General features: G+C 37.4%; 1 protein-coding gene across 1 annotated transcript in view; it reads left to right on the top strand.

Annotated features, from left to right (window-relative positions):
- The window catches only part of LOC127029049 (tyrosine-protein kinase Fer-like), a gene marked incomplete at its 5' end in the record, with an annotated part of 129,437 nt that overhangs the window by 61,476 nt on the left and 43,201 nt on the right, over positions 1 to 24,760 (top strand). The window contains 3 exons of the mRNA XM_050914711.1: positions 8,863 to 8,919; positions 11,204 to 11,319; positions 13,735 to 13,829. Of these exons, the coding sequence (XP_050770668.1) occupies positions 8,863 to 8,919; positions 11,204 to 11,319; positions 13,735 to 13,829 (268 nt within the window). The remainder of the gene's footprint in view (positions 1 to 8,862; positions 8,920 to 11,203; positions 11,320 to 13,734; positions 13,830 to 24,760) is intronic.

Below are 24,760 nucleotides of genomic sequence, written 5' to 3'. Positions count from 1 at the left end.
TGGTGAGTAGTAAAAGAACAGTTTTGAAGAAATTCTAAGTAGAAGCAAAAATGATCATTTGAGTGTCTCTTGGAGCTGCACCTGCCTTCTTTTCATTCTGCTGGCTCAGACAACTAGCCACAGGAGTGACACGTGATGAGGCTCTTAAGTTTAAGACATAGTTTGTATACCAACAAAAGTAATTAAAGATTTCTATTCATAGAAACCTCTTATAAGTAGGCAGCTCTCATTAATTTATGTACCATTTAAATTAATATTCACTTACTGATACTGTGAAACTGATACTAACAAGGCAGCACAATTTGTGTATCCTTATCAATAAAGATTTTTTTCCTAAACCAACAGAAAGAACTTCAGTAACAAAGCTGATCAAACTTTGAATAATCCTTTGATTGTGAAAAAATCTGGCAGGTCCAAGATACTGAATGTAATGAGTGGGTTACAGGTAGTGATTAATGTACTAATATAGTGATAACAAATCCTTCGACAGATCATTTGACTGCAGTTTATAGTGCCATTTTGTTTAACTATTCCTCTGAAGGATTATGCATCAGATTTTTTCTTCATAAACGAGACTTTGAAATGTCATGTTGTCAGTATTTTTAAAAAGTCATTCACTGAAGTATTGAGTCCTGGGAATTAAGAGGTTAAAAAAAAATCCAGTAACATTTTAGAATTCTTTTGCTTTTACAGTATTTATTTCAATGTTAAAAACCATTGTGTTAATACTTCCAATTAGTCATTTTTGGTTTTTTTCTTAAAAGCTTTATTTCTAAATAGTTTTTTTAAACTTAAACTAGAGGAAAGTGTGCACTCAGTTTGGCCATTTCTATGTGTTTATAGTGTAACAGATTCTGAATAAGGCATGCAATCAACAGAAAATATCTAGAAAATCTTACAGGTTTAGTGAACAGAACATTTTTTATTTTTAGCAAAATCAAAAGGAGGAGATGAAGGAAATATGTTGCTTCTGGTATCTGGTCAGTGGGGCAGCAGTTTCAATCAAGAATCTTGTCTATAGGTGAAAAATCAATTGATGGTTATTGAGACTTACCTCGGAAGTCGCCCAATGCCCCAAGGAAGGAGGAATGGCTATGCATGGATCCCATCACACAGACATGATGGTGTGGTACAAAAATTCATGTGATGGGGCCTGACAGAGTGGCATGCCAGGAGTTTGGATGAACAGAGGCATTCAAAGAGTCTCTAGAATGTGCACTGAGCATGGCTTACAAAAGCAATGATCTATGTGTTTTTTTGTGGCCATGTACGTAACAAAAAAGTCTTAGAAATTGCAGTAGAACTTATCACCCCCTGCCCTTTCCTGTTTTTTTCCTGCTGAATTCATGTAAATGTAAAAATGTGGAAGAAGGTAATGAATAGCTACCTTCCCAGCAAGGTGCACTGCACAGCATATTTCTTCTGTACTTTTTCCATTCTTTCAGTTACCCGGAACACTTCTGGATTACCTGCTGAATGGTTTCCTCCTTTCAAAAAAAGAGAGAGAAATAAGTCAGTACAAGCCTCCACCTTCATTATGACTAGACAACAGAATTCACTGGCCATGTAGCCCAAAGGAAATATGCAGCACTGTGAAGGAGGGTACTGTGGGGGACATTCTGTCAAAGATTTTAGTCCCTCTCTTCTGATGGGAGAGAAGAACTTTGAGAGTAAAAAAAAAACCCCAAAACCATCCATCTTTCAGCTCCTTTTAAGATGGTCTCAAGCTTTATATTGCAAAAAGGTTATTGGTCAGGCTCTACACTCAGGTTGTATTCAGTACTCTATGCTAATTACCTAGGATTCAGCCAAGACAGGTGTTTTGGTTTTTTTTTTTTAAATTAGTTTATTTCCTAGGGAATCAACATTTCCCTTTTTGGTCATATGTCTCACTAATAAATAAAAAAAAAAAATATTGATTCTACAGCATTTACTTTTAAATTTGAAAATTGATGTGTTAAAGGCAGTGATGATGGCTGTAATGTCTTCTGTTAGGATTCAGTCTTTTGGCAAAAATAATGTATATAATATCTGGTTCTAGGCAGATAATATGGCTTGACCTAGCATATTAGTTACAGACAGGTTGCACAAGAGAGATGATTTCTGCATTAATGTCTAATTACATACAAAAGGGTTTTCTCTGTCTTTGAGAAGTAGAGATGAAGGGATTTTTTCATATATTAGTTTGATAATTATACAGAGAATGATCATCTTTAAAATGTAAGTGCAATAATGTATATTAATTAGTTCTAATGCAGATTAGTCAGATGTACAATTGGTCAGCACAAAATATATGTGAATAAGTACGTAGTTAAATTGAAAGGTGAAATTTCTACTGTCTTGTAAAGGTCATATTTCTGTAGGCACTTTGCCAAAACCCTGTGTTGTATGTTAAAATTACATAGCATTTCGCCTAAACTGAAGACCTTCTCCAGCATGTCTTCATTTGTAGCAAGATGATCATGAGTATGGTTGCAGGTTTGAACATATTCTAAAATAAAAAGTGGTTTTAGTATATCAGTGCACAATTCTAAATGAAAACTGGATGTTTTGAGAACATACATTTCTCTGAAATATAAGTAACTGAACAGGCATTTGCAAAAGATTTTGTTGCCAGTCTCAGAAATGAAAGACCATTAGTTACAACAGCTCACAGTGTGAGCACAATACAGCTGTATACATGTGTATGGTTCTTGGAATAGAGCACAGTTCCTTCAGTATAATGAATACAGGCCGTCAGACAAGTAACAACTCATGCTAACATTCCACTTTCAAGACTACCAAGTATTTTTCCATCAACTACCTAGATATCTGCAAGCAGTATAATAACTATGTCTTTCTCTATACCACACAGCAATTAAATTTATTATTTGAGGAACAGTAAATAAATTGATTCATGTACTAGATCAACTCATATACTGAATGCTCTGTTCTGTTTTTTAAGTTGCTTCATTTGGAAATTAAAAAAAAAAATCTTCTGAATATGAGGCCCAGCTCTCAGAGCTGCTTGACACAGGATGTACAAGATATTAAATGTCCAGTTCCCTTTGAGATTCCATGAAATTTTCCTTTGCAGTCCAGGCTGCCCTTATTTGAGCTAAAGGACTAACTGCAGTAACTGGCAGTAAAAAGATTGCTTTCTTAGCAGAGTGTGTTGTGAGTCACTGAGCCAAAGGTGTAGATGTGGAAATACTGACTAGTTTCTCGTCCCCATCATAGGAATCAGGGGAACTTCCTCAGTAATTCCATAGAATTGCAGACTGGGCTTGGGCTACTGAAGCTGTATTTGGTTTATGTATATGAGGAGCACTATGTCTGTGTGTAATTTTGTATGTTACTAAAATCTTTCTGTGGAATGCTAATGACAAAGTTGAATTTCTTATTTTCAGTACTTAATTTATCTGAAATAAACTAGAAGATATAATTATTACATATCACAGTTATCTGAACAGTTTATTGTGGGATAAAAGCAATTTTTATTTTTTTAAAATCATTGGATGTTCATTCATGCTTTCTTTCAAAGACCTGTTACAAATAGAATTGTTGCAACTTTTTCTAAAATGGCTGCAGTATCACTAATAATGAAATATAACATATTTTCTTATAGGGATTGCAACTAGGTTTCTCCTCCTAAAACTGCTCCTCCCTCTTTGGCATTCAGGGAAAAAAAATAGTTGTTCAGGAAAAGATCCATCCATGGGGTGAGAGGTGGTGGTTATCAGTGGCAAGTCTGAAATGAGGAAACAGAGGAGACTATCACAAGATAGATTGTATTGGTACGGATCAGACCTAGGGTGTGTCACAACCTAAAGGGTTACCCGGCCTGCACGTGTGTAGAGATCGTGACCGTGGGTTCGTGGGATTCCATAATACACAAGGACACAGAGGCTTTTATCCTCTAAATTTCTCTCATTTATTACAGATTACCACAAATACCATGCAAATCACCACTAGCAAGTATACTACCACAAAAATCACCACTACAAGTATACCTATGATTAATAAAGCTAATATATATATCAAGCTATTACAAATTACTATCAGCAATCAATAATATAGTATCAATCAATAGTATGGCAGCAATCAATAATAGAAACAATCAATAGTATAGCAACAATCACCATTATAGCAACAACCAATAACAGCAACAACCAAGTAGGTATATACTATTACAGGTTACTACAAACTTATTAGTGAAGCAAACTTATCAACAATATAACAGCAGATATACTTATGATAGATTACTTATATGGATATATAATATCAGTATCAAGCAAATTAGACACATTTCAGAAGGGGCCAAACCATTCTAGAGGGGAGGACAAACCAATCCCAGAGGGGGACCCAACCATCCCAGAGGACAAACTGAACTGACCCCAAAAGTGGGCCCAGAGGGGGACCAGTAAGATAAAAGACAGAGTCTCACTTCAAAGATGATCCACGTCACAGAGTTTGGAATCAGCCAGGCGTCCTTGGCAAGGATCCAAGATCTCATAGAAAGTTTGTGCAAAATTCAATCTGTTTAGGAAAAGGAAAAGTATGTGCAGCATGGGAAGTTCTCAGAGAGAGAGGCTCCATTTTGGATAAAAATTAAGTCCTTTTTATACCATAGAGACATAAGAGGGCGTAGGACACTACCACTTCGAGCAGCCAATAGATGCTGTTAATTTCTATTTTTCACCTGGAACAGCCAATAGATGATGATGTTTTCTGCTCTTTCAGATCACTCTTATTTTTCCAGACTCATTTCCTGTTCTTGCAGTTAGAACTGCCTATGGCAGTTACTGATTCTTACTTTCTCAGGATGTTTTCCCCTTTTCCCAGACTATTTTTCATCTTTTCAGATGATAAGTTGCTGTTACAGTTCCTTCTTTTTGTACTTATCAATGGTATCTCAGGATGTCTCCAGTTTCTAGGTACCCAGCCATACTTCAAAGATGCCAGCTGCACTTTTCAAGGATGCTTCTGGTTCACAGGCTTAGTTCCCAGACTAGCAGTTCTCAGGCTGGCAGGCATTTTCTCTGGCAGTATTTTTCAGCAGACATTTTCTTCTGCTCAGTAATTTTCCCCTTCTAACCAGGCCATCTTTATGGCTACTCACATCAGGGTGTCAGGCAGGGAAACCAGAGCAGAATAGGAGACCAGGGACCAGAACCAGAAATCAAGAGTCTGAAGCACACTTGCACCCAACAGGTCCAGTGGACAGCAATGCACAGCTGGTAGGCTTTATATGCAATGTAAATGGGACAGCCTACTAAAAACGGCTCCTAAGACTGCTGAAGCAAATCAGTCTTTGTGTGTTTTAGTTGTCAAGGAGAAGGATTGCAGGTCAGCCAGATTCAAGTCAGGACACACTCCTTACAAAAACAGTCATCTGGAAAAATCACTGAGTTCTAGTTTTTCCCCACAAGTACAGTTTAAATGTTCTAGTAGCCCACAGTAAGTTACTTTAAATGTGTTTTTTCTCTAGCACTTTTTAAGATGACAGATATTCTGTCTGCATTCTTCTTCTAGTGTAATCTCTGCTGAGTCTCTTATTTCAACAAAAGAATTCATACATTACACTTACTCGGAATTATTGTAAGTATATAGAGTAGAATATTTCCTACCTGCTGTATCTGAAAATATATTTGCATGCTGTATGTGTTACAGGTATTTGTATTCATCCACAATGATTTTTTCAGTTTCATTCAACCTGGTAAATTATGCTTGAGGGAGAGTGTAATGGGGCAGCACATGCTTTTTGTTTTGTTTTTGAGATCTTTTCACACTGTAAAGTTATTAACAATAGTGAGTGAAATTTTGACCTATGATAAAACCATATATGTGTTGTTGTCTAATGTAATGATTATCACATACTATGGTTCACTTGGAAAGCAAGTACCAATTACAGGATTCCAAAGGCAGTGACCTTAGCAATACTGCAAATAGCTGTTAGCTTTAATATCTAAGTGGAAAAGTTTGAAAAATATATTAGTAGAAATTAAAATATCTAAATCAAAATGAAACAGACTTTGTTCAGGATAAAATTAAATGTATTTAATATTGTAAGGCAAAAAAAAAGCACTTGAAAAATATTGTATCTTATGCTAAAAACTTTTACCAATATAATGCCTTAACACAGATTCTCCTATTCCAGTCTTTCAGTTGCAAAATTTGTTTTAATATATTTATATCTTTGCATCTGGTACGTAAAATGGTGGCAATAATTCGCTCACTATTGTTTTTCACCCTGAAAGCAAATGGGAAAATAAAGTCCAAAAAACTATGAACACTTTGGAAAATGGTTATTCCTTGAATTAAAATGTTTCCATCTCCTCTTACCATTTGCTAAAAGTATCTCATACTTTTCATTCATGCTGATACAAGACTGTTTAATAGCACCACAATTAGTAACAGAGATTGCTTGAAATATAATTAGGACCTTACCAATAACATGACAGGTGGTAATCATGCTTGCGAGGTGGTTAGTAGATGAGGTGCTAACAGACTATTAAAAATGAACAATATTAAACAGTTGTTTCATTATATGGGTTAGACTTAAAATATTGTCCTGGTTGGTTCTCTGGTTCAGCCGCAGCGCCTGTCGCAGGGGTCGGAGTAGCCGCAGCGCCTGTCGCTGGGGTTGGAGTAGCCGCAGTGCCTGTTGTGGGGGCTGGAGTAGCCGCAGTATCTGTTGTGGGGGCTGGAGTAGCCGCCTTGCGTGTCGCTGGGGTTGCAGTAGCCGCTGCGTCTGTTGCAGGGGTTGGAGTAGCCGCAGTATCTGTCGGTCTGTTTTCCCTCCCTTCCCCCTGAGGGTGCTGCACAGTATCGAGCAGTGTTTGGTAGATACTGGCCAGGGCCCAGCACAGTGCGGTAAGTTGAGCCTCTTTGGAATCGCCACAGCATTTTCCTTTCAGATAGTCTATCACTTCATCAGGGTCCTGTAGTTGTTCGGGAGTGAAGTTCCAAACCATTGGAGGTGAGAAGTTCTCTAGATACCTGCCCATTTTCTCCCACGTGCCATGCCACCCATGACTATCCAGCCTCGGGGCAGATTTCCGAAAGGTATTCTTAAACAGTTGTTTAACCTTAAACAAGGCCTGGAACACATTCAGGAGACATAGCAATAGGAACATGCTGGTTTGAACATCCCAAGGATATTCAAAATTCTCAAGAGCTACTGTAATTTGCCTGGAGGAGAAGGGGAAGGTGAAGAAATGTGTCTCCCCTGTGGCTTGGCTCTCCGATGAGAAAAGGTACAAGGTGTAATTATTAATAGTTTCTGATAGACGGCTCCCGAAGTATGGAGGTGACGGCAATGCTGAGTACAAATACCAGATTAGTTCCATGACCAGCAATTCTATCGTATCATAAGCCAGTGTTACAAAGTAGAACAACATGATAACTCTGGCCCAGTTCCCACGGGTGATAAACAGCACAACAGGGAGCATATACTGCAAGTAAGGTATTACATAACGCACCTTTAAGAACAAGTGCACCAACTTTGAGAGCAAATACATCAACATTGTGACCAGCGACTATTGAACTAATATAATGTATGTTTATAACAAATTTGTTCTAACACATTCCAGTCAGATTTGTCATTATCTCAACCCGTCCTGCCCCACGTTGGGCGCCAAAAAGGACTGTCGTGGTTTAACCCCAGCCAGCAACTAAGCACCACGCAGCCGCTCGCTCACTGCCCCCCCACCCCTGGGATGGGGGAGAGAATCAGGAAAAAAAAAACCCTCGTGAGTTGAGATAAAGACAGTTTAATAGGACAGAAAGGAATGAAAAACAATGATAATGATAATAATAATATGACAATAGCAATACTAAAAGAATTAAACTATACAAAGCAAGTGGTGCACAATGCAATTGCTCACCACTCGTTGACCGATGCCCAGTTAGTTCCCGAGCCGCGATCCCCCCTCCCAGTTAACTCCCCCCAGTTTATATACTGGGCATGATGTCATATGGTATGGAATAGCTCTTTGGCCAGTTTGGGTCAGCTGTCCTGGCTGTGTCCCCTCCCAGCTTCTTGTGCCCCTCCAGCCTTCTTGCTGGCTGGGCACAAGAAGCTGAAAAATCCTTGACTTAGTATAAACACTACTTAGCAACAACTAAAAACATCAGTGTGTTATCAACATTCTTTTCCTCCTAAATCCAAAACACAGCACTATACCAGCTACTAGGAAGAAAATTAACTCTGTCCTAGCCGAAACCAGGACAAATATCCTACTCTAACTTTTTCATTAAATATTTATTAAATAGGTCTGTGTAGCAAGAAGCTTATGATTATTTTCGATGTGTCTGTGGGTTGTTGCAGAATATTTGTGGTATTGGTCATCAGCACTGAAAAGATATTGTAATCAGCGCTTGTTATGTTATCTTTTTCAAGTAGCTTCCTGTAATATATCAAACTACCACAGAAGGTTTAAGAGATGCAAATATGTGTCATTCATAATAGGAAAACTGGTTCTTTTTTTCAGTACACTGAGGACAAAAATTTATTTTTTGATCTAGCAATATATTATTTTGTATTCTAAAATGAAGTTTTCCTTGCTGATTTTTACTGAAGTCTTTTTTTTTTAAACAGAGTGCTAGATACCCTTTTCAGAGCTTGTGTGTAAAAAGTATATACTGTTGTTGTAGGCATAATCTTCTTATAGAAATTTGCTGTATAGTATATTTCAATATCTTATTGTATAGCAAGATTTCTAAAACACATTTTGCAAACTCTTGAATTTATGACTTCCTAGCATGCTATTGATTGAGTGGTCCGAATAAAATCCTTCTTTAGGTACGTTTCTACTGGCTGAAATTTATTTTATAGAAAGTACACAGACTGAAAATTCTTCTTTCCTTTCCTTTCCATAGGACAAGAAATGGGCTCTCAATCATGAAGATGTCACACTGGGAGAATTATTGGGCAAAGTAAGTTATCAAGTGAGCTAAATAACATTTAAATAGGTATATATCAATCATGAAGTTTGTACATTTCCTATTTGCCTTATCTTTTAAATTACTGCGGTATGCAATTTTATACCAATTCTTTTACTTTAATATGAAACACAACACTGTGCTTTAAATAAATGTAAATCACATTTATTGGGAAACAATGTAATGTGTCTGAGTGCTGAAAATGTTTAACCCTAGCATACATATTTTTCTTATTTGGAAGGCTTTTAAGATAAGTGGATTTCTATAAAGCCTTTGTGGCTGTTTTACTTTGTGCAATCTTACAAAAGAATAATATTGTTGCAAAATAGGAAAGTTTTATATAAATAAAAAATCTGATATAATAAGATGATTTAATCAACACGTTAAAACAAATGCTCATTGGTTTTGTATGACTTAATGAATGTTAGGTAACTTCACAATGGTATATGTATTAAATTAATTCTTATAGTTTCTATCACAAATTGTGCTTAGTAGCTGTAAGTTTTTAAAACACTCCTATTCAAGTAATGCCCTGTACCTCACTTACATTTTCAGCAGCTTTGCAACTACCAACAAATTTAGTGCAAGTGCCAATTTGGACACAATTTTCCAAAAGATTTCCCAAAACCTGAAAAAGAGGCTTAAATGAGAAGTAAAATGAAAGCAACAGTTGCCTTAGTATTAAGAGACACACTATAAGAATCGATAAACTGTTCAAGAAATGGGGAATTAAATACTGTCAGAAAATTCTGTTTCCCAGGATAAAATCTCTTTAACAGCTTAAGATGACAAAAAGTATTAGTTACCTTTAGACAGAGCTATATCCACATAAAATGCTATACAGGTACTATGCCAGTTTCACATTCTTAAATAGAAAAGTATCAAGAAAAGTATCAAAAATAAAGATGTTTCAGACATAAAAAAGTTTGTCTTCCAAAAAACAACTATGAATGTCTTGATTAGTAAAGACAGTTAATCTATCTGAAAATTGATTACTTTAGTAAAATGAATTTATGTATATATTGCATGTTTTTGGCACAAAGCATTTTTAACAATAAAGACAACTCAGTGCTTACAAGTTATTATAAAAGGAAATCTGGTTAAGAAGTATTTAAAAAATAATAAACAGAATAAAAAGCTTTGTTGGGCCACTATATAAACTTGTTATGCATCCATCTCAAAAACAAAATAGTCAAACCAAAGGATGACAGGATGATCAGCTTCTATATGAGAAAATGTTAAATAAACTGTCATAATTTACCCTGGAAATGAGAAATCTGAAGGATTATAAAATCTTGAGTGGTCTGAAAAAGATTAATAGAAAAATCATGGAAGTTTGATGTTGAAGATGATGCAAACTTTAGTAAAGAGGAAGATTTTGCTTCACCTCAGGTGTGAATGGTCCATTTATTTACTCTGTATTAATTCTATAATACCCTGCAAAATGAAAGTTATGTAAAAGGAACAGATATAAAATCATAATTAAATATTTTAAATTAAGGGGAAAAAACCAATTTTTAATACTTCTTAAGTAGTCTTTAAGGTAGTTTCAATTTTCACTATTAAGTACTTCTAAACAGAAGGCTAGAGGAAAAGCATGTTGGGAATGATTCAGCTACTTACCTTTGGGCATCTAGTGCCATTTTAGATATCAGAGGTAGTGTCCTGGCCTCTAGAAGTGCTATTCTAGAATGATAGATGGCTGTTAAAGATCCTCTGCCGTGCTTGCCAGCTATGTTGGTTTCTCAAATACTACTCGAGGCTTGTCTTTAGGCACCTGAATGTCTTTTCTTGTAACTAAATAGCATTACTATTTTCCATCTATGATTTTTTTTTTCTCCTTTTCTCTATCTTCTTCCTTTGGCACTACAGTATTCAAATGTATGGTATAAAGAAATCTCCATCACTGAGGAAAGAAAGGAAAACATTTCCAGCAGATTTTTGCTGTTTATTAAACTCACGTGCAGCTCCAGATACTAGCAAACAGGAGAGGGATTCATCTGAAAATTTACCCGACATTTAAAATGGAGTTGATTTGTTCTTTGGGAAATACAAAGCTTATCTAAAAGAATGAGATCTTCAGTTTTTGTTTTTGTTTTCTGGGGGGAGGGTTTGGCTGACACCTTCTTCCTTCAATTTCTGTCCTAAATAATTTTCATTTTGTTTTTAATTAAGAAATACATCTGATGGAGATTATTCTGTTCTCCTTACTTTAGTTTTCTTTTATGAAAAGGCAAAGACTTTGTTTACTTAGAAAGATTTTTTTTCCTGATTTCAGGGTAATTTTGGTGAGGTATATAAAGGAACATTAAAGGATAAGACTCCTGTTGCTGTAAAAACTTGTAAAGAAGATCTTCCTCAGGAACTGAAAATAAAATTTCTGTCAGAAGCCAGGTAGGTTTTCTAAATTTAATTAAAACATATATTTACATTGTGGTGTTTTTTCAAGTTTTATTACTAGATGAATTTATAAAATCTGACCTTCACAAAAATTTGAAGAAGCTGTTCTCAAACTTTTTTCCTTTTTTTCTCTCCCTCAATATGTTCCACAACTGTTGTCCGAGTAACTAAAAATAGGCATTTTTTAATGTGTGAATGCAGCAGCATCTGCACTTGGCAAAACCACCTCTTCAGCAAAGCAAGCTATGCCTATAAAACACATTTTTCTTATTGTAAGTGCCTCAATTTAAAACTTTTTCTGTGTTTTGCCATAAGGATTCAGATAAAAAGACTGAAAGACACTTACTTTAAATGTGATTATATCACAGAATACCAGAATGGTTGCAGTTGGAAGGGTCCTCTGGGGTTCATCTTGTCCAAGCCCCCTGCTCAAGCAGGTCCACCTAGAGCTGGTTGCCCAGGACTGTGTCCAGACGGCTTCTGAATATCTCCAAAGAGGGAGACTCCACAACCTCTCTGGGCAACCCCTTCCAGTGTTCAGTCACTCTCACAGTGAAAAAGTGTTTCCTGATATTCACATGAACCTCATGTGTTTCAGTTTGGGCCTGTTGCCTCTTGTCCTGTCACTGGACACCACTGAAAAGAGCCTGGCTCCATTCTCTTTGCATCCTCCCTTCAGATATTTATATACACTGATGAGATCCCCCCTGAGCCTTCTCTTCTCCAGGCTAAATAGTCCCAGCTCTCTCAGCCTCTTTTCATAGGAGATGCATCAGTCCCTTAACCATCTTCGTGGCCCTTTACTGGACTTTCTCCAGCATGTCAATGTCTCTCTCGTACTGGGGAGCCCAGAACTGGACACAGTACTACAGGTGTGACCTCACCAGTGCTGAGTAGAGGGGAAGGATCACCTCCCTCGACCTGCTGGCAGTACTTTGCCTAATTCAGCCCAGGATACCATTAGCCTTCATTGCTGCAAGGGCACATTGCTGGCTCATGTTCAACTTGTTGTCCACCAACTGACACCTCCTTTTCTGCAGAGCTGCTTTCCAGCTGGGTGACCCCCAGCATATATCGGTGCATGGGGTTGTTCCTCCCCAGGTGCAGGACTTTGCCCTTCCCCTTGTTGCACTACACTGTTGCACTGTAACTGTTGAATCATACCAGTCATAAATCCTGCCTTCTCACCTGCTTGATTAAAAGAGCTGATCAAATTTGGCCAGGTTATAATATAGACCCCCATTTACTAATTTTTTCTTGGGAAGAAGAATTCACTTCAGAAGAGAGATTCTGTGCTGTGTCAGGCAGCATATGATTGCATACCTATTTTTCATATTACAATCATACCACAATATGCTAATTATTCTGAATATAGGCTGATTATATGGGTATATAAATATCTTCAGGGTATATAAATTTCATCAGGGTAGAGAGGTATATCGAGACAATTTTAAAATTGTTTAAATTATCTTTCTCTCTTCTTGCTATGGAACTTGATATATTTTCATTTTTACTCAAAAACTAGTATGATCAATGGAAAACTATAAGACATTATATAAATCACTAATATCAGCCATTATAGCTATTGAATATCTTTAAATGGCTCATAACTCAGTTACTGCAGAGGTGCTTCATTTGCTAAGCAGCCTGCCACTGGAAGAACAGTCTTATAATGAAAGAAAAATAAATGTGCTGTGTCTAAGTATGTATGTACCAAGTAGGTTAGTATTTTACTATTTCTCTCATGAAAAAGAGAAAAAGAAGACATGGTTTAAGTTAGCAAATAGTAGAAGAAATATTTAAAAGTTGTAATGTCTCTCCAGAATTCTTCCTAGCTTTTCATTATACTTGTAAATTATAGCATGCTGTTTTAGATTGCAAATGTTCTTATTAAAGCATTGTGTAAGAAGATGTAAATGTTTTTGTTTAATTCCCAAAGTTGAAATTGCTGTCTTTATATTCTTTTAAAACTTATTGTACAAATTAATCTCTTAAAGTAAAATTGGAATGAGTGTGCATTTGAACAGTGCAGAAGGAAAGTATAGGGAAGTGCTGTGCAGGCTTTTTTGACCTAACTGCTATTGGTCCACCACTGAAATGTTGTTTAATTACAAGGGTTCTTGAGGAACTACAGATCTGTCAGGCCATTTTTCAGTTCTTTTGTCATGTAGACAAATAGTAGAATTATAATAAAAATAATATAGCATTCAGTCTTGATTTATAAGTGGGTTGATGTGCCCTCATTCAAACACAATGACAATTGATCTGTTATATTGATTTTTTTAATGATAACAGTAATGACGTGTTCCATTAAAATAATATTAAGGGTTTAAGATATTTTCCTATGATACTTAATCAGTTTATACAATAAAGTTTATTAATATAATCAATTTACTGTATGTTTTGCAGAATACTCAAACAGTATGATCATCCTAATATTGTAAAACTCATAGGAGTTTGCACACAACGACAACCTATTTATATTGTTATGGAACTTGTTTCAGGTATTTTTTTTTCTTTTCTCACAGCATATGTTCATATGTATTGTTTCCATAGTGTAAAATATATTTTTTTTCTATTTGCCTTTATTTGCATTCTTATGACTGATCTCAAAAGTCACCCATGTTGCAAATCTTTGGAGATCTTAGCTTCTACCAGCTTAGGAGTAGAGTGAGCTGTTCAAATCTGTTGTGAGTTTTTCTGTAACCATTCAAGAGCAGAATTTGCTACAATGTATCTCTGCCATATCTTCATTTTTCTCCTGAAAAGATATTAAATAATACTTCCTTTAACAATAGGGTTATATTGTTAATGCTATACTTGTATTTAAAGAAACTTAATGACTGGGTAGTGTTTCAATTTTAGTAACTCAAATTTGGATTATCTTTCATATGGGTTTTCTCTTTATGAAAATACATTGTTCAGCAAAATTATTCAATTTTTCAGATGCTCTTGATTTATTTTTTAATCTTCAGTTCATATTATTCATCAATGATTGGAGAGAGTTTCAAATTGATGGGATGATACCAGATTCAGGCAACTGTATCGCTCTGATTCTCTCAGAAGCTGGAAAATGTGTGGGTTTGGTAGCCTCTGGTATTGGTTAATATGTAACACTTTGTTTTATATATTGCTAGATTTGTCTTCAAAATTATACTGCAAGCTGTTTTAAGAAACATTTAATTCATGAAGACTTAGTAAATATTTAGACTGTTTATAATTCCTGAGTACTAACTAGCTTTAGTAGAAGTGCATTGATGAAATCTTTGACTTATTGGAATTTTCTGCCTTTATTCCATTAGATTATATTAGATTATTATATTAGTACATGTGATTGACTTTATTAAAATGGAAACTAACAGCATTGTCCTGAGACATTTTTTAAGACATACACTGGTAATAAGCTTCTCTAGACATCTCTGCTAATAAATATAAAACTTCATTTTTAACAACTTTATTGTTCTGATTCAGGGTTTTCAGAGTCTAGGGCAACTTGTTGAAACATACTAATACAATTAGAGAAGGAATTAGTGGAAGTCTTTCACTGATTCTCATGCCCAGTTTGCAGTCCAAATCCATCAAAAAAATTTTCTGTCTCCTGACTTTGGGTTTGCAAGAAACTTCTTAATTCTATCGTGTTTTTCTGAGCTATAAGTTCTCTGGATAACTTCCATGCTTGCCTGCCCTCTGTAACGTTACATTGTGCTCGAACCATCACACTTTTCTGTGTTCTTTGGACAGTTAAAACTTGGCTAGCACACTGTGAGACTGGCCAAATCAGCTAGAAAAGATAAGGATGCTAACTCTGAAGAAGTTGGCAGAGGAAAAAAAGACAAAACACTTAGATCAGTTCAGAAAAGCAGTGACTCTGATATTACTAGTTTTCTGTTCTCTAATGACAAGTTTGGATGAGATTATCTAAAATTATTATTATTAGTGCTTTGACTTGATATTTAATGCTGCCCTTTGAAGAATAAAATGATGGTGGCCTTTTTGACTTTCACTCACCACTCAGCTTCTTTATCTGTGCTTTGTCTTATATGTCTTTACAGTTGAAGGTGTTTAAGCAGATTAACTCTGAAATTCTTTTTAATGACAAAAAATGGCATGGTTTAAGTTAGAATTGTATTTTGTAAGTGTACAGCAGTGAAAGTTTGTGATTAATAAATGACAGTTTCTTCTCTGAGAAAACATTAGAAACGGCTCCATAAAGCATGGAATTCCCTGTGTTAGGTTTTTTAATGTTCTGTTTAATTGCACTTTTTCTACAGTTCTTATTTCCCAAATACATGTATACTGCGTGCTTACTGTGTCTTTTTGAGACTGCTTTGATGTGGGTTTCAGTGTTTCAGTAGTGGCTTATTCTGCTTTTCATTTCAGATTCAGATTTCAATTCAGATTCTTACTTTGTTCAGGTGTTAAAAAATTTTCTGGAAACTTAGCACTTTATGTAGAGAAGTGCTATTCTATTAGTGATTCTGTCATTAACTCTCTCTGCAGAAATATTTTTTGTTTGTTTTTTTCCATTGTCCCAAATGTAAATGGAATTAAAAAATATGCATCTGGATAAAGTCATCAGTGAAAACAATAGAGACAGTGGCAAATGCATACTTAAACATCTGTCCATCCATTGTTATATACAAAAATGTATTGGGTTTATGTGGCAAGGTTTTGGTAGCGGGAGGATGCAGGGGTGACTTCCCATCATGGAGCTGCCCCCATGATGGACAGAGCCAGTTTCAACTAGCTCCAAAATGGACCCGCCGCTGCCCAAAGCTGAGCCAATCAGCGATGCTGGTGGCACTTCTGTGATAACATATTTCAGAAAGGGTAAAAATGCTGTGCAGCAGCAACGAGAGAGAGGAGTGAGGAAAACTGTGAGAGAAACAATCCTGCAGACACCAAGGTCAGTGAAGAAGGAGGGAGAGGAGATGCTCCAGGTGCTGGAGCAGAGATTCCCCCTGCAGCCTGTGGAGAAGACCATGGTGAGGCAGGTTGTCCCCCTGCAGCCCATGGAGTACCACATCAGTGCAGATATCCACCCTGCAGCCCATGGAGGACCCCATGCCGGACCAGGTGGATATGCCCTGAAGGAAGCTGCATCCTGTGGAGAGCCCACGCTGGAGCAGGCTCCTGACAGGAGCTGCAGCCTGTGGGAGACTCATGCTGGAGCAGTCTGTTCCTGAAGGACTGTAGCCCATGGGAGGGACCCCACACTGGAGCAGTTCCTGAAGGACTGTAGCCCATGGGAGGGACCCCACACTGGAGCAGGGGAAAACTGTGAGGCAGAAGGAGCATCAGAGACAAAGTGTTATGATCTGACCACAACCTCCATTCCCCACCTCCCTCAGTCGCTCGGTGGGGGAGGAGGTAGAAGAGTCAGGAGTGAAGTTGAGCCTGGGAAGAAGGGGGGGTGGGGAAGTAAAGCAAAACCAAAGGGGATTTATTCTCTATTTTCCATTAGCAGGCTATGTCCAGCCACTTCCTGGGAAGCAGAGCCTCAATACATGTAGCAGTTGCTTCAGAATACAAACATCTTAATAACAAATGCCCTCCCCCCCTCCTCCTTTCTCTTAGCTTTTATTGCTGAGCATGTTGTCATATAGTATGGAATATCCCTTTGGTCATTTCGGGTCAGCTGTTCCAGCTATGTCCCCTCCTAAGCTCTTGTCCACCCCCAGCCTACCAGCCTTTGGAGGAGGGGGATGGAGAGACAACCTTGATGCTGCGCAAGCACTGCTCAGCAATAGCCAAAACATTGGTGCATTATCAACACCATTCTAACCACAAGTGCAAAGCGCAGTGCTATATGGGCTGCTATGAGGAAAGTTAACTCCATCCCAGCCAGTCCCAGTACAAAAAACAGCCCAGATGTTGCTAATAGATAGCAGAGAAATAAAACAAGTTGTCAAAGACAATCATCCTTTATAGCTAGATCCCTTATTTTTTGTGTGTTAATAGAACATAATAAATGACATGCTTCCTAAAGAAAGGATCACACTGATGAAGAAAATTCAAGAAAGTTGACATAGCAATGAGTAACTGAAAATAATAAATAAGGTAGCAGAGCATGTTGCAGATATATAACCAAAATGAAAAGGTCGATCAGAAATTATATATGTTAATGAAAAAGAACCATCATTTACTTACATTTCAGTTTCTTCTAAATTTGCTGTTGGCCATGTTGAACTAACTTCATACATCCACTCAGTGTCAATCCATCATAGAATACTCCAATAGAGAAAGACTTTGTTATATTTTTCCCTGTCCATCACCTATCAAAAAATGAAGGAAGTATCTTAATCTAATTTGTGCATGTGTGTTATAACTTCTCTTTACTTTAAGGAGATGCATGTGTGGAAAAATACATCCTATCTCACTTCTCTTGGCTGGGTTGTTAGGGGCTAGGTCACTTCTCAGTAATGTCCTGTGGGCTTTGCAGAAATCTGTACAAGGGGAAAGGGGAGGAACATTCTTTAACCAGATTGTGGCATCTTTTTCTAGAGCTGGTTGGTATGAGGTCACTCTAGTCCTTCTAGCTTCTCAGACAGCATTTAATGAAAAAGACAGTCCCTTAAATTGACTGAGAAAGGAGAAGGCCTGAGAAGACAGAACTTGTTATTCTAACCATTTTTTCATGATGGTACCATTGATGATGACCTGGACTTGGGAAATTTTATCCACTGGATTGAAAACATAGGAGTAAGAGACTTAGGGTTTTTAAAGATTAAGCTACACATGATTCTTGTATCAAGTTGACAGAGAGTCCAGTAAATTGATTAAAGACAATTTCTTCTGATGACTCAGAGATCATAAAAAATATTTTAACAAAGAAATATTTTATGATTGTCTAATAAAATATGCCCATTATCAATCACAAGATAAACTTCTTTCTTACATATTAAAAAACCCTATATTGAGCAACACATAAAACCAAACAGTACATTTTAATACAGAAAAAATCAACTGGAATATTTTTAAAAGATCTGTGTTCTCCTGTTTTCCAGATAAGCAACTGGCACCATTGTCTGAGTAAGGAGGCATAATAATTGTTTCTTTGACTACAAAAGAGAGTGTTCTACCAACTGTTTCTTATTTCTTGTGACACATATACCACAGATAAATATCTCACTAGATGTTAGTGGTTACCTACTAACAAGAAACCCTTGGTCAGTGTTCTAAAGATCATTCCCTCTCTTTTCTCCTTTCAGAATGAACCCTGCATCTTTTTATGGAAAAGAAGAAGCTAGAATACCCTTCTGTCTCACCCTTCTTCACTATTATCTCCTAGTCCCAACTTTTCTCACTGATCATGAACCTTACTATGGTATTTCTGCTTTCAGAATAAGGGGGTTTAATTCACTGAAACCATGAGGATCATTTAATTCTGTTTTCACTTGCTCATAATATATCATGCAATCTCCCACACAATCAAAATCAAATTGCAAGAGACCTTCTAAACTCCTGATGTTTTTTCTTTTCCTAGGTTTAAGGAAAAGCTAATAAAAATCAAATTAAATCTTTCAGATGCAAAAAGCAATCCCAAGCCACAGAATTCTTTCTTCTCCTACTTTATGTTCATTTCAATTTACTTGAATTTCAGCTTGCCCTAAAAGAAGGACTTAAGGTAGAGGAAGGAACTTCACATGTTCATGAATTATGTGTTCTAGAGTGGAGAATTTTGAATTTAGTTGTATAATCTTGTGGAGTTACCACTTCATGCAAATACTTTAAAAAATATATCCTATAGAACCTTCAAAGGTGCTTGCATTCCTTCAGCAAAGAAAATCTGCACAGGCTGTCGAAATATGCACTTTAGTTAAGCCTGTATCAGTTCTCTCTAGAAGGATTTGTCTAATGACAGCAGATGCAAACATCTTCATAAGTTCCAACTATTGATTCAAGGTGGTAGAAGTAAGATTGCAGTTACACTTTTCATGACCTACTCCTTTTATCTGTTGGACTGTTTAATCACAAGCAGATAGCCTATTATCTCTTTCAGGTTTCTGTGTATTTAAGCATTCTTATAATTAACATAGTTAAAATTACATCCCTAGAAATTTTTTAAAAGAACTTTCATTTTACAAAGTCAAGCATTCAAAAATAGACAATTCAAGAATCTGACTTGTCGTTGAGTCTGAATTTAGCTTCCTCTAGCATATATATTGTGATACAGCCTTTAATAACTGGATTTCCTTTTCATACCAGATCCGTACCTCATACAGTTCTAAATAATTTTTCAGTATTTGTTTCTCTTCTCCAAATCTATTCTATGGCCACAGACCTTATTTAATGTATTCTATCAGTGATTTGCTCTTAGTGGGATTTTCCCCTCCCCTTCCCCCCTCCCCCCAGCGGACATTTCTGGGATTTTCACTGTAATACTAAGTGCATTGCAAACGTTACTCTGGAATACTAGCATGCATTCCTGATACAACCATAAAATTTCTATTTGATAATGGATGCATGGTTCCAACCTGCCCACCCACACACACATTAATTGGACACTGAGTTTGTGTTTCTTGTTTTATTTATGCTCATGCTGACATACATTGGAGTAGATTCGTTGAATAGTTGCAACTGCAAGCAGGTAGAGCTATGCTTGTACATATAAAGAGCAAAAGAAGGTTGTCTGAATTTATCATTGGATTCAGGTTTCAGCTATGTATGTTCAGCTTATACCTAGACATACGTAACTAGTTTTTAAGGTGGAATTCAACAAGGTCATCACATCCATCTTTGCAGCTGTTCAGATTTGGACAGAATCATTTGGGATGCAAATTCTCTATGTCACTGATGAAGAAACAAGTCAGAGGTGACAGTTTTTATTAGCTCAGGTGCAGCACTGCATGGTTGCAGCTATGCTGGCATGTTCAGAAACAGCATGGCTATTTCTATAATGCCTGTAACAGGATCTGATAAGCCATTCCTAACTCAGGCTCTTGGGCTACCTCTGCACCCTGTTCATGCCATCATATCTGCAGTTGGCTTTGGTTCAGCTTGGCTTATTCACTCCAGCTCTTCTGAAATTAAGATGATTCCATTGCTGCTTTCTGTACACTACAGCACTTTTTAGCTCCAGGGGGCTTATTAGGTCAGAGGCATTTGCAAATAAAGCCCAGTATTTTGCCTGACCTAGCAAGCCCTTTTCTTGGCCTTCTTGGAAGGGAGGGCTACAAGGTATCAAGTGGAGAAATGCCTACAGATTCAGTATAGCTGGTGCTGAGATGCAGCTAATACATCCTATTAAATCTAAGCTGAATTTTGTGGAATTACTCATATTTTCTGTATTATGCTCTGTAGTGATATATTTGGGTATAGCACCAAATCACAGCTGACTCCATATATCTCTGCTGTTAGCTGCACTGAAGCTAACAAGCCCATTTGGAACCAAGGACTGAGGTAGGTATATTTTATTTGTTGATATAATGTATAATATCCAGATTATCTGAGCTTTTCTGCTAGTTGGAGTGTCTAAATGAACTATTACCTAGAGTAAATGAGATCTCACTGTAGTCTAAGGCTCACTCAAATATGCATACGCTGTCTTACCTGAGCCTGAAGTTTAGCCCTGCTGTCTCTGGGATACAGCTGATTCCATTCATAGGCCTGGAATGCTGACCGATGTTTAAAAAACTTAACTTTTTACTTTGTGTTATGTGATTCGGCTCCTGTGTTCTTTGCTTTGTATGGGTTTTTTTTCGATCTTCTATGGCATATGGAGACAGTGAGATCTTTTTATAATGATCATTCAGGTTTTTTTCCAATCACTTCTGTTTTGAGATCCCTTAAATCTTTAATATAATAGTGCATGATCTGCCTCATTGGTTGTGTTGTGCATCATCAGTAGCTGAGTTTTGCCAGCAAATTTGAGATCTTTATACTGTTTTTCAGTAACATCCTGAATCTTTACTTCACACTGTCAAAAATCAGTGCAACAGAAACAAATAGTCAAATTCTAGACAAATTCAAATTAGAAATAAGGTGCAGATTTTTAACAATTATAGTGACTGTCTGTTTTTAATTCAAATCTTGCTTTTTCCTCTGTAAGATAGGCTTTAATCAAATAAGCTATTTGGCTCAATACCCAGCCTGTTGCTGAAACCATCTTCTGTCTACCCCTACAGTTTCTCTTCACACAAATATGAACTCTGTCTCTTTCTCTAGTTTTCATCTCTGTTACTTTATCCTTTCCTCCTGCATTCAGCTAAGCTTCCAGTTTCCATTTTTCTTTCTCTCTCTACTCCTCTGCAACCTTCAATGCTTCTGCCCCTGCCACTTTCTCTCCTGTTGTGCATATCACCCTATGAGTCAGACCCCCCATGACTTTCTTCTCTGCATATATGTCCCACTTCACCCTCTCCTTCCCAAACCCTCTTGTAACTCTCCCACATGCAAACAGACCCCAGTTCTTCTTCCTCCCCTCCCCTTTCTTTACTCTTATACATTCATGTGTGGCTCTGCCTTCCTCCTATTTGCTGCATGATTTTGATCTGTGAGGATATTAAGAGAACAGGGAGAACAGTCAGATTCCTCTGTTGGGGAACAGATGATGATGATTAAAAATTCCTTTCAGCTCAGAGCTTCTCTTTCTGATGGAACAAAACCAAAGCCCTGCTATACAGTCTTTTTTTATTGTAATATTTGAGAATAGAATTTGATTTTTATCTTTTCAAATATTTTAGGCTTTAACAAAACTATATTTTGTATCAAGACTGTACAAAAATAAATGTATATTTCATCCATCAGCAAGCAGACAAAACAACTAGATAGTCTTTTGGAAATTTGAATGAAAGCAATATCAAACATAAAAATTTAGCCAAAGCATTTTGATAGCTGCAAGAACTTTTGTATGCAGTGTTGTTTCCTTAGTTTTATTTATTGGTATTCCTTCATATTATTACTTTTTGCTTTGCCTAAAAACAACTTTTAAATAAAAATATTAATGTGTCTTCATTTAGAGAGAAATGTTCATTGATTTTCTTTAGACTAAAAAAAAATTGTTCTACATGTATGTGCTGTTTCACATGGATCATCGTTACTTTCTTATCAAAAGTATCTTTCAAGGATATTGATTTTATTAATTTTTTTAATAATATAGTCCAATTGTAGGGATTAATGTAACAAAACTCAGTGGAATACTTCATGAAAGAGGAAGGTGATTTTCATTTTAATTAATTTCTTAAATAAGTTGTATCTACACACTCATATTCACAGAGGACAAAAGATGCTGGCTGTTGACTTCTTGCTATGACTTCTGGGTTCCTCTTAACTAATGATGACAGACTGGTTTTTGGACAGGCCTTTATGTCCTTTGGGAGTCAGTAGTTGCTGTGGTGGGATCATTGGCTTCAGACTCTAGCTTATCTGACCCACCTTAAATCTTAGGCAAGGTTGCTGACCATTGTCAATATTTTCCTCATTTTGAATATATTATGTCTACAGCGCATCTTCCTGTTAACAGGAAGAGCAACAGCACATATAATGTGTTGTAATCTTGTTGTCATCCAATTTTATTGGCATGCAGATCTTGTGCTGATGAGTCATCTGTGTTGTGGTCTCATCACAAGTTTTCTGCTAACAAGTCATCTGCACTGTGGTCCTGGTGCAAGCAATATCTTCTCAGTGTTTACCTGTTTTATTGCTGCTAATCACGTCTGTGGCTCTCAATGCATGCCATTCTTTCAGCTCTTGATCTCTTCTTCCATCTTTTGCTTTTACAAGCATGCATTTCCATTCATACTTCATTAATACCAATGTTAATATTACTATTGCAAAACTTTACATGATTATAGCAACTTTTATTTGGTTTGCTTAGCAGAAGTTAAGTTTTAACTGAGTTTTGCAACAGTAATACAATTATCTATCTTTGTAGGCAGCTGAAAAAAATGGGGTTTATTTACAGTTTCTGTTACTACTTACTTATGTTAAAAAAAAAATATTGGTGAAAGTACTGCATTACACACAAATGATCCATTACTTGAAAAGTGAAAATGAACTATGTTGAGGAAAGTGACAACTTCAGCATTTCTAAAGCCTTAAGTTTTTATAGTTTGCCAAATAGTTGCTTACTTTTTTTAAAAAGTTGTGGTGGGTTGACCCTGGCTGGCTACCAGGTGCCCACCAAAGCTGCTCTATCACTCCCCCTCCTCAGCTGGACAGGGGAGAGAAAATATAATGAAAGGCTCGTGGGTCGAGATAAGGACAGGGAGAGATCACTCACCAATTACCGTCACGGGCAAAACAGACTCGACTTGGGGAAAAATTAGTTGAATTTATTACCAAGCAAATCAGAGTAGGATAATGAGAAATAAAACCAAATCTTAAAAACACCTTCCCCCCACCCCTCCCTTCTTCCTGGGCTTAACTTCACTCCCAAACTTTCTACCTCCTCCCCCCAAGCGGCACAGGGGGATGGGGAATGGGGGTTATGGTCAGTTCATCACACATTGTTTCTGCTGCTCCTTCCTCCTCAGGGGGAGGACTCCTCACACTCTTCCCCTGCTCCAGCGTGGTGTCCCTCCCATGGGAGACAGTCCTCCACGAACTTCTCCAATGTGAGTCCTTCCCATGGGCTGCAGTTCTTCACAAACTGCTCCAGCGTGGGTCCTTTCCATGGGGTGCAGTCCTTCAGGAACAGACTGCTCCAGCATGGGTCCCCGCAGGGTCACAAGTCCTGCCAGCAAACCTGCTTCAGCATGGGCTCCTCTCTCCATGGGGCCACGGGTCCTGCCAGGAGCCTGCTCCAGCACGGGCTTCCCATGAGGTCACAGCATCCTTCAGGCATCCACCTGCTCCGGTGTGGGGTCCTCCACAGGCTGCAGGTGGATATCTGCTCCACCGTGGACCTCCATGGGCTGCAGGGGGACAGCCTGCCTCACCATGGTCTTCACCAGGGGCTGCAGGGGAATCTCTGCTCTGGCGCCTGGAGCACCTCCTCCCCCTCCTTCTTCACTGACCTTGGTGTCTGCAGAGTTGTTGCTCTCACATATTCTCACTCCTCTCTCTGGCTGCAACTGCAACTCCCCTGTAACTTCTTTTCCCTTTCTTAAATATGTTACCACTGTTGCTGATTGGCTTGGCCTTGGCCAGCGGCGGGTCCATCTTGTAGCCGGCTGGCATTGACTTTATCAGACATAGGGGAAGCTTCTAGCAGCTTCTCACAGAAGCAACCCCTATAGCCCCCCCTGCTACCAAAACCTTGCCATGCAAACCCAATACAAAAGTATTTTCTAGAATTGCTACAGATGCATTTTTAATATTTAAAATTCATAGTTTTAAGTAGCTGTGTTTGGGTGTATTCTGTTGATAATACATAATGTTTTAAGGTACAAAGCAATAAAGAAAATGTGAATTTCTTGACTTCAGACAGTCTGTATGAATCCTCAAATTTATAAATACTTAGAAGTGCATGTAAAAAATAATTTTAATATTG

This window comes from Gymnogyps californianus, unplaced genomic scaffold, assembly GCF_018139145.2.
Source record: "Gymnogyps californianus isolate 813 unplaced genomic scaffold, ASM1813914v2 HiC_scaffold_65, whole genome shotgun sequence".
NCBI lineage: Eukaryota > Metazoa > Chordata > Aves > Accipitriformes > Cathartidae > Gymnogyps > Gymnogyps californianus.
This window is presented reverse-complemented; position numbering and strand designations above follow the sequence as displayed.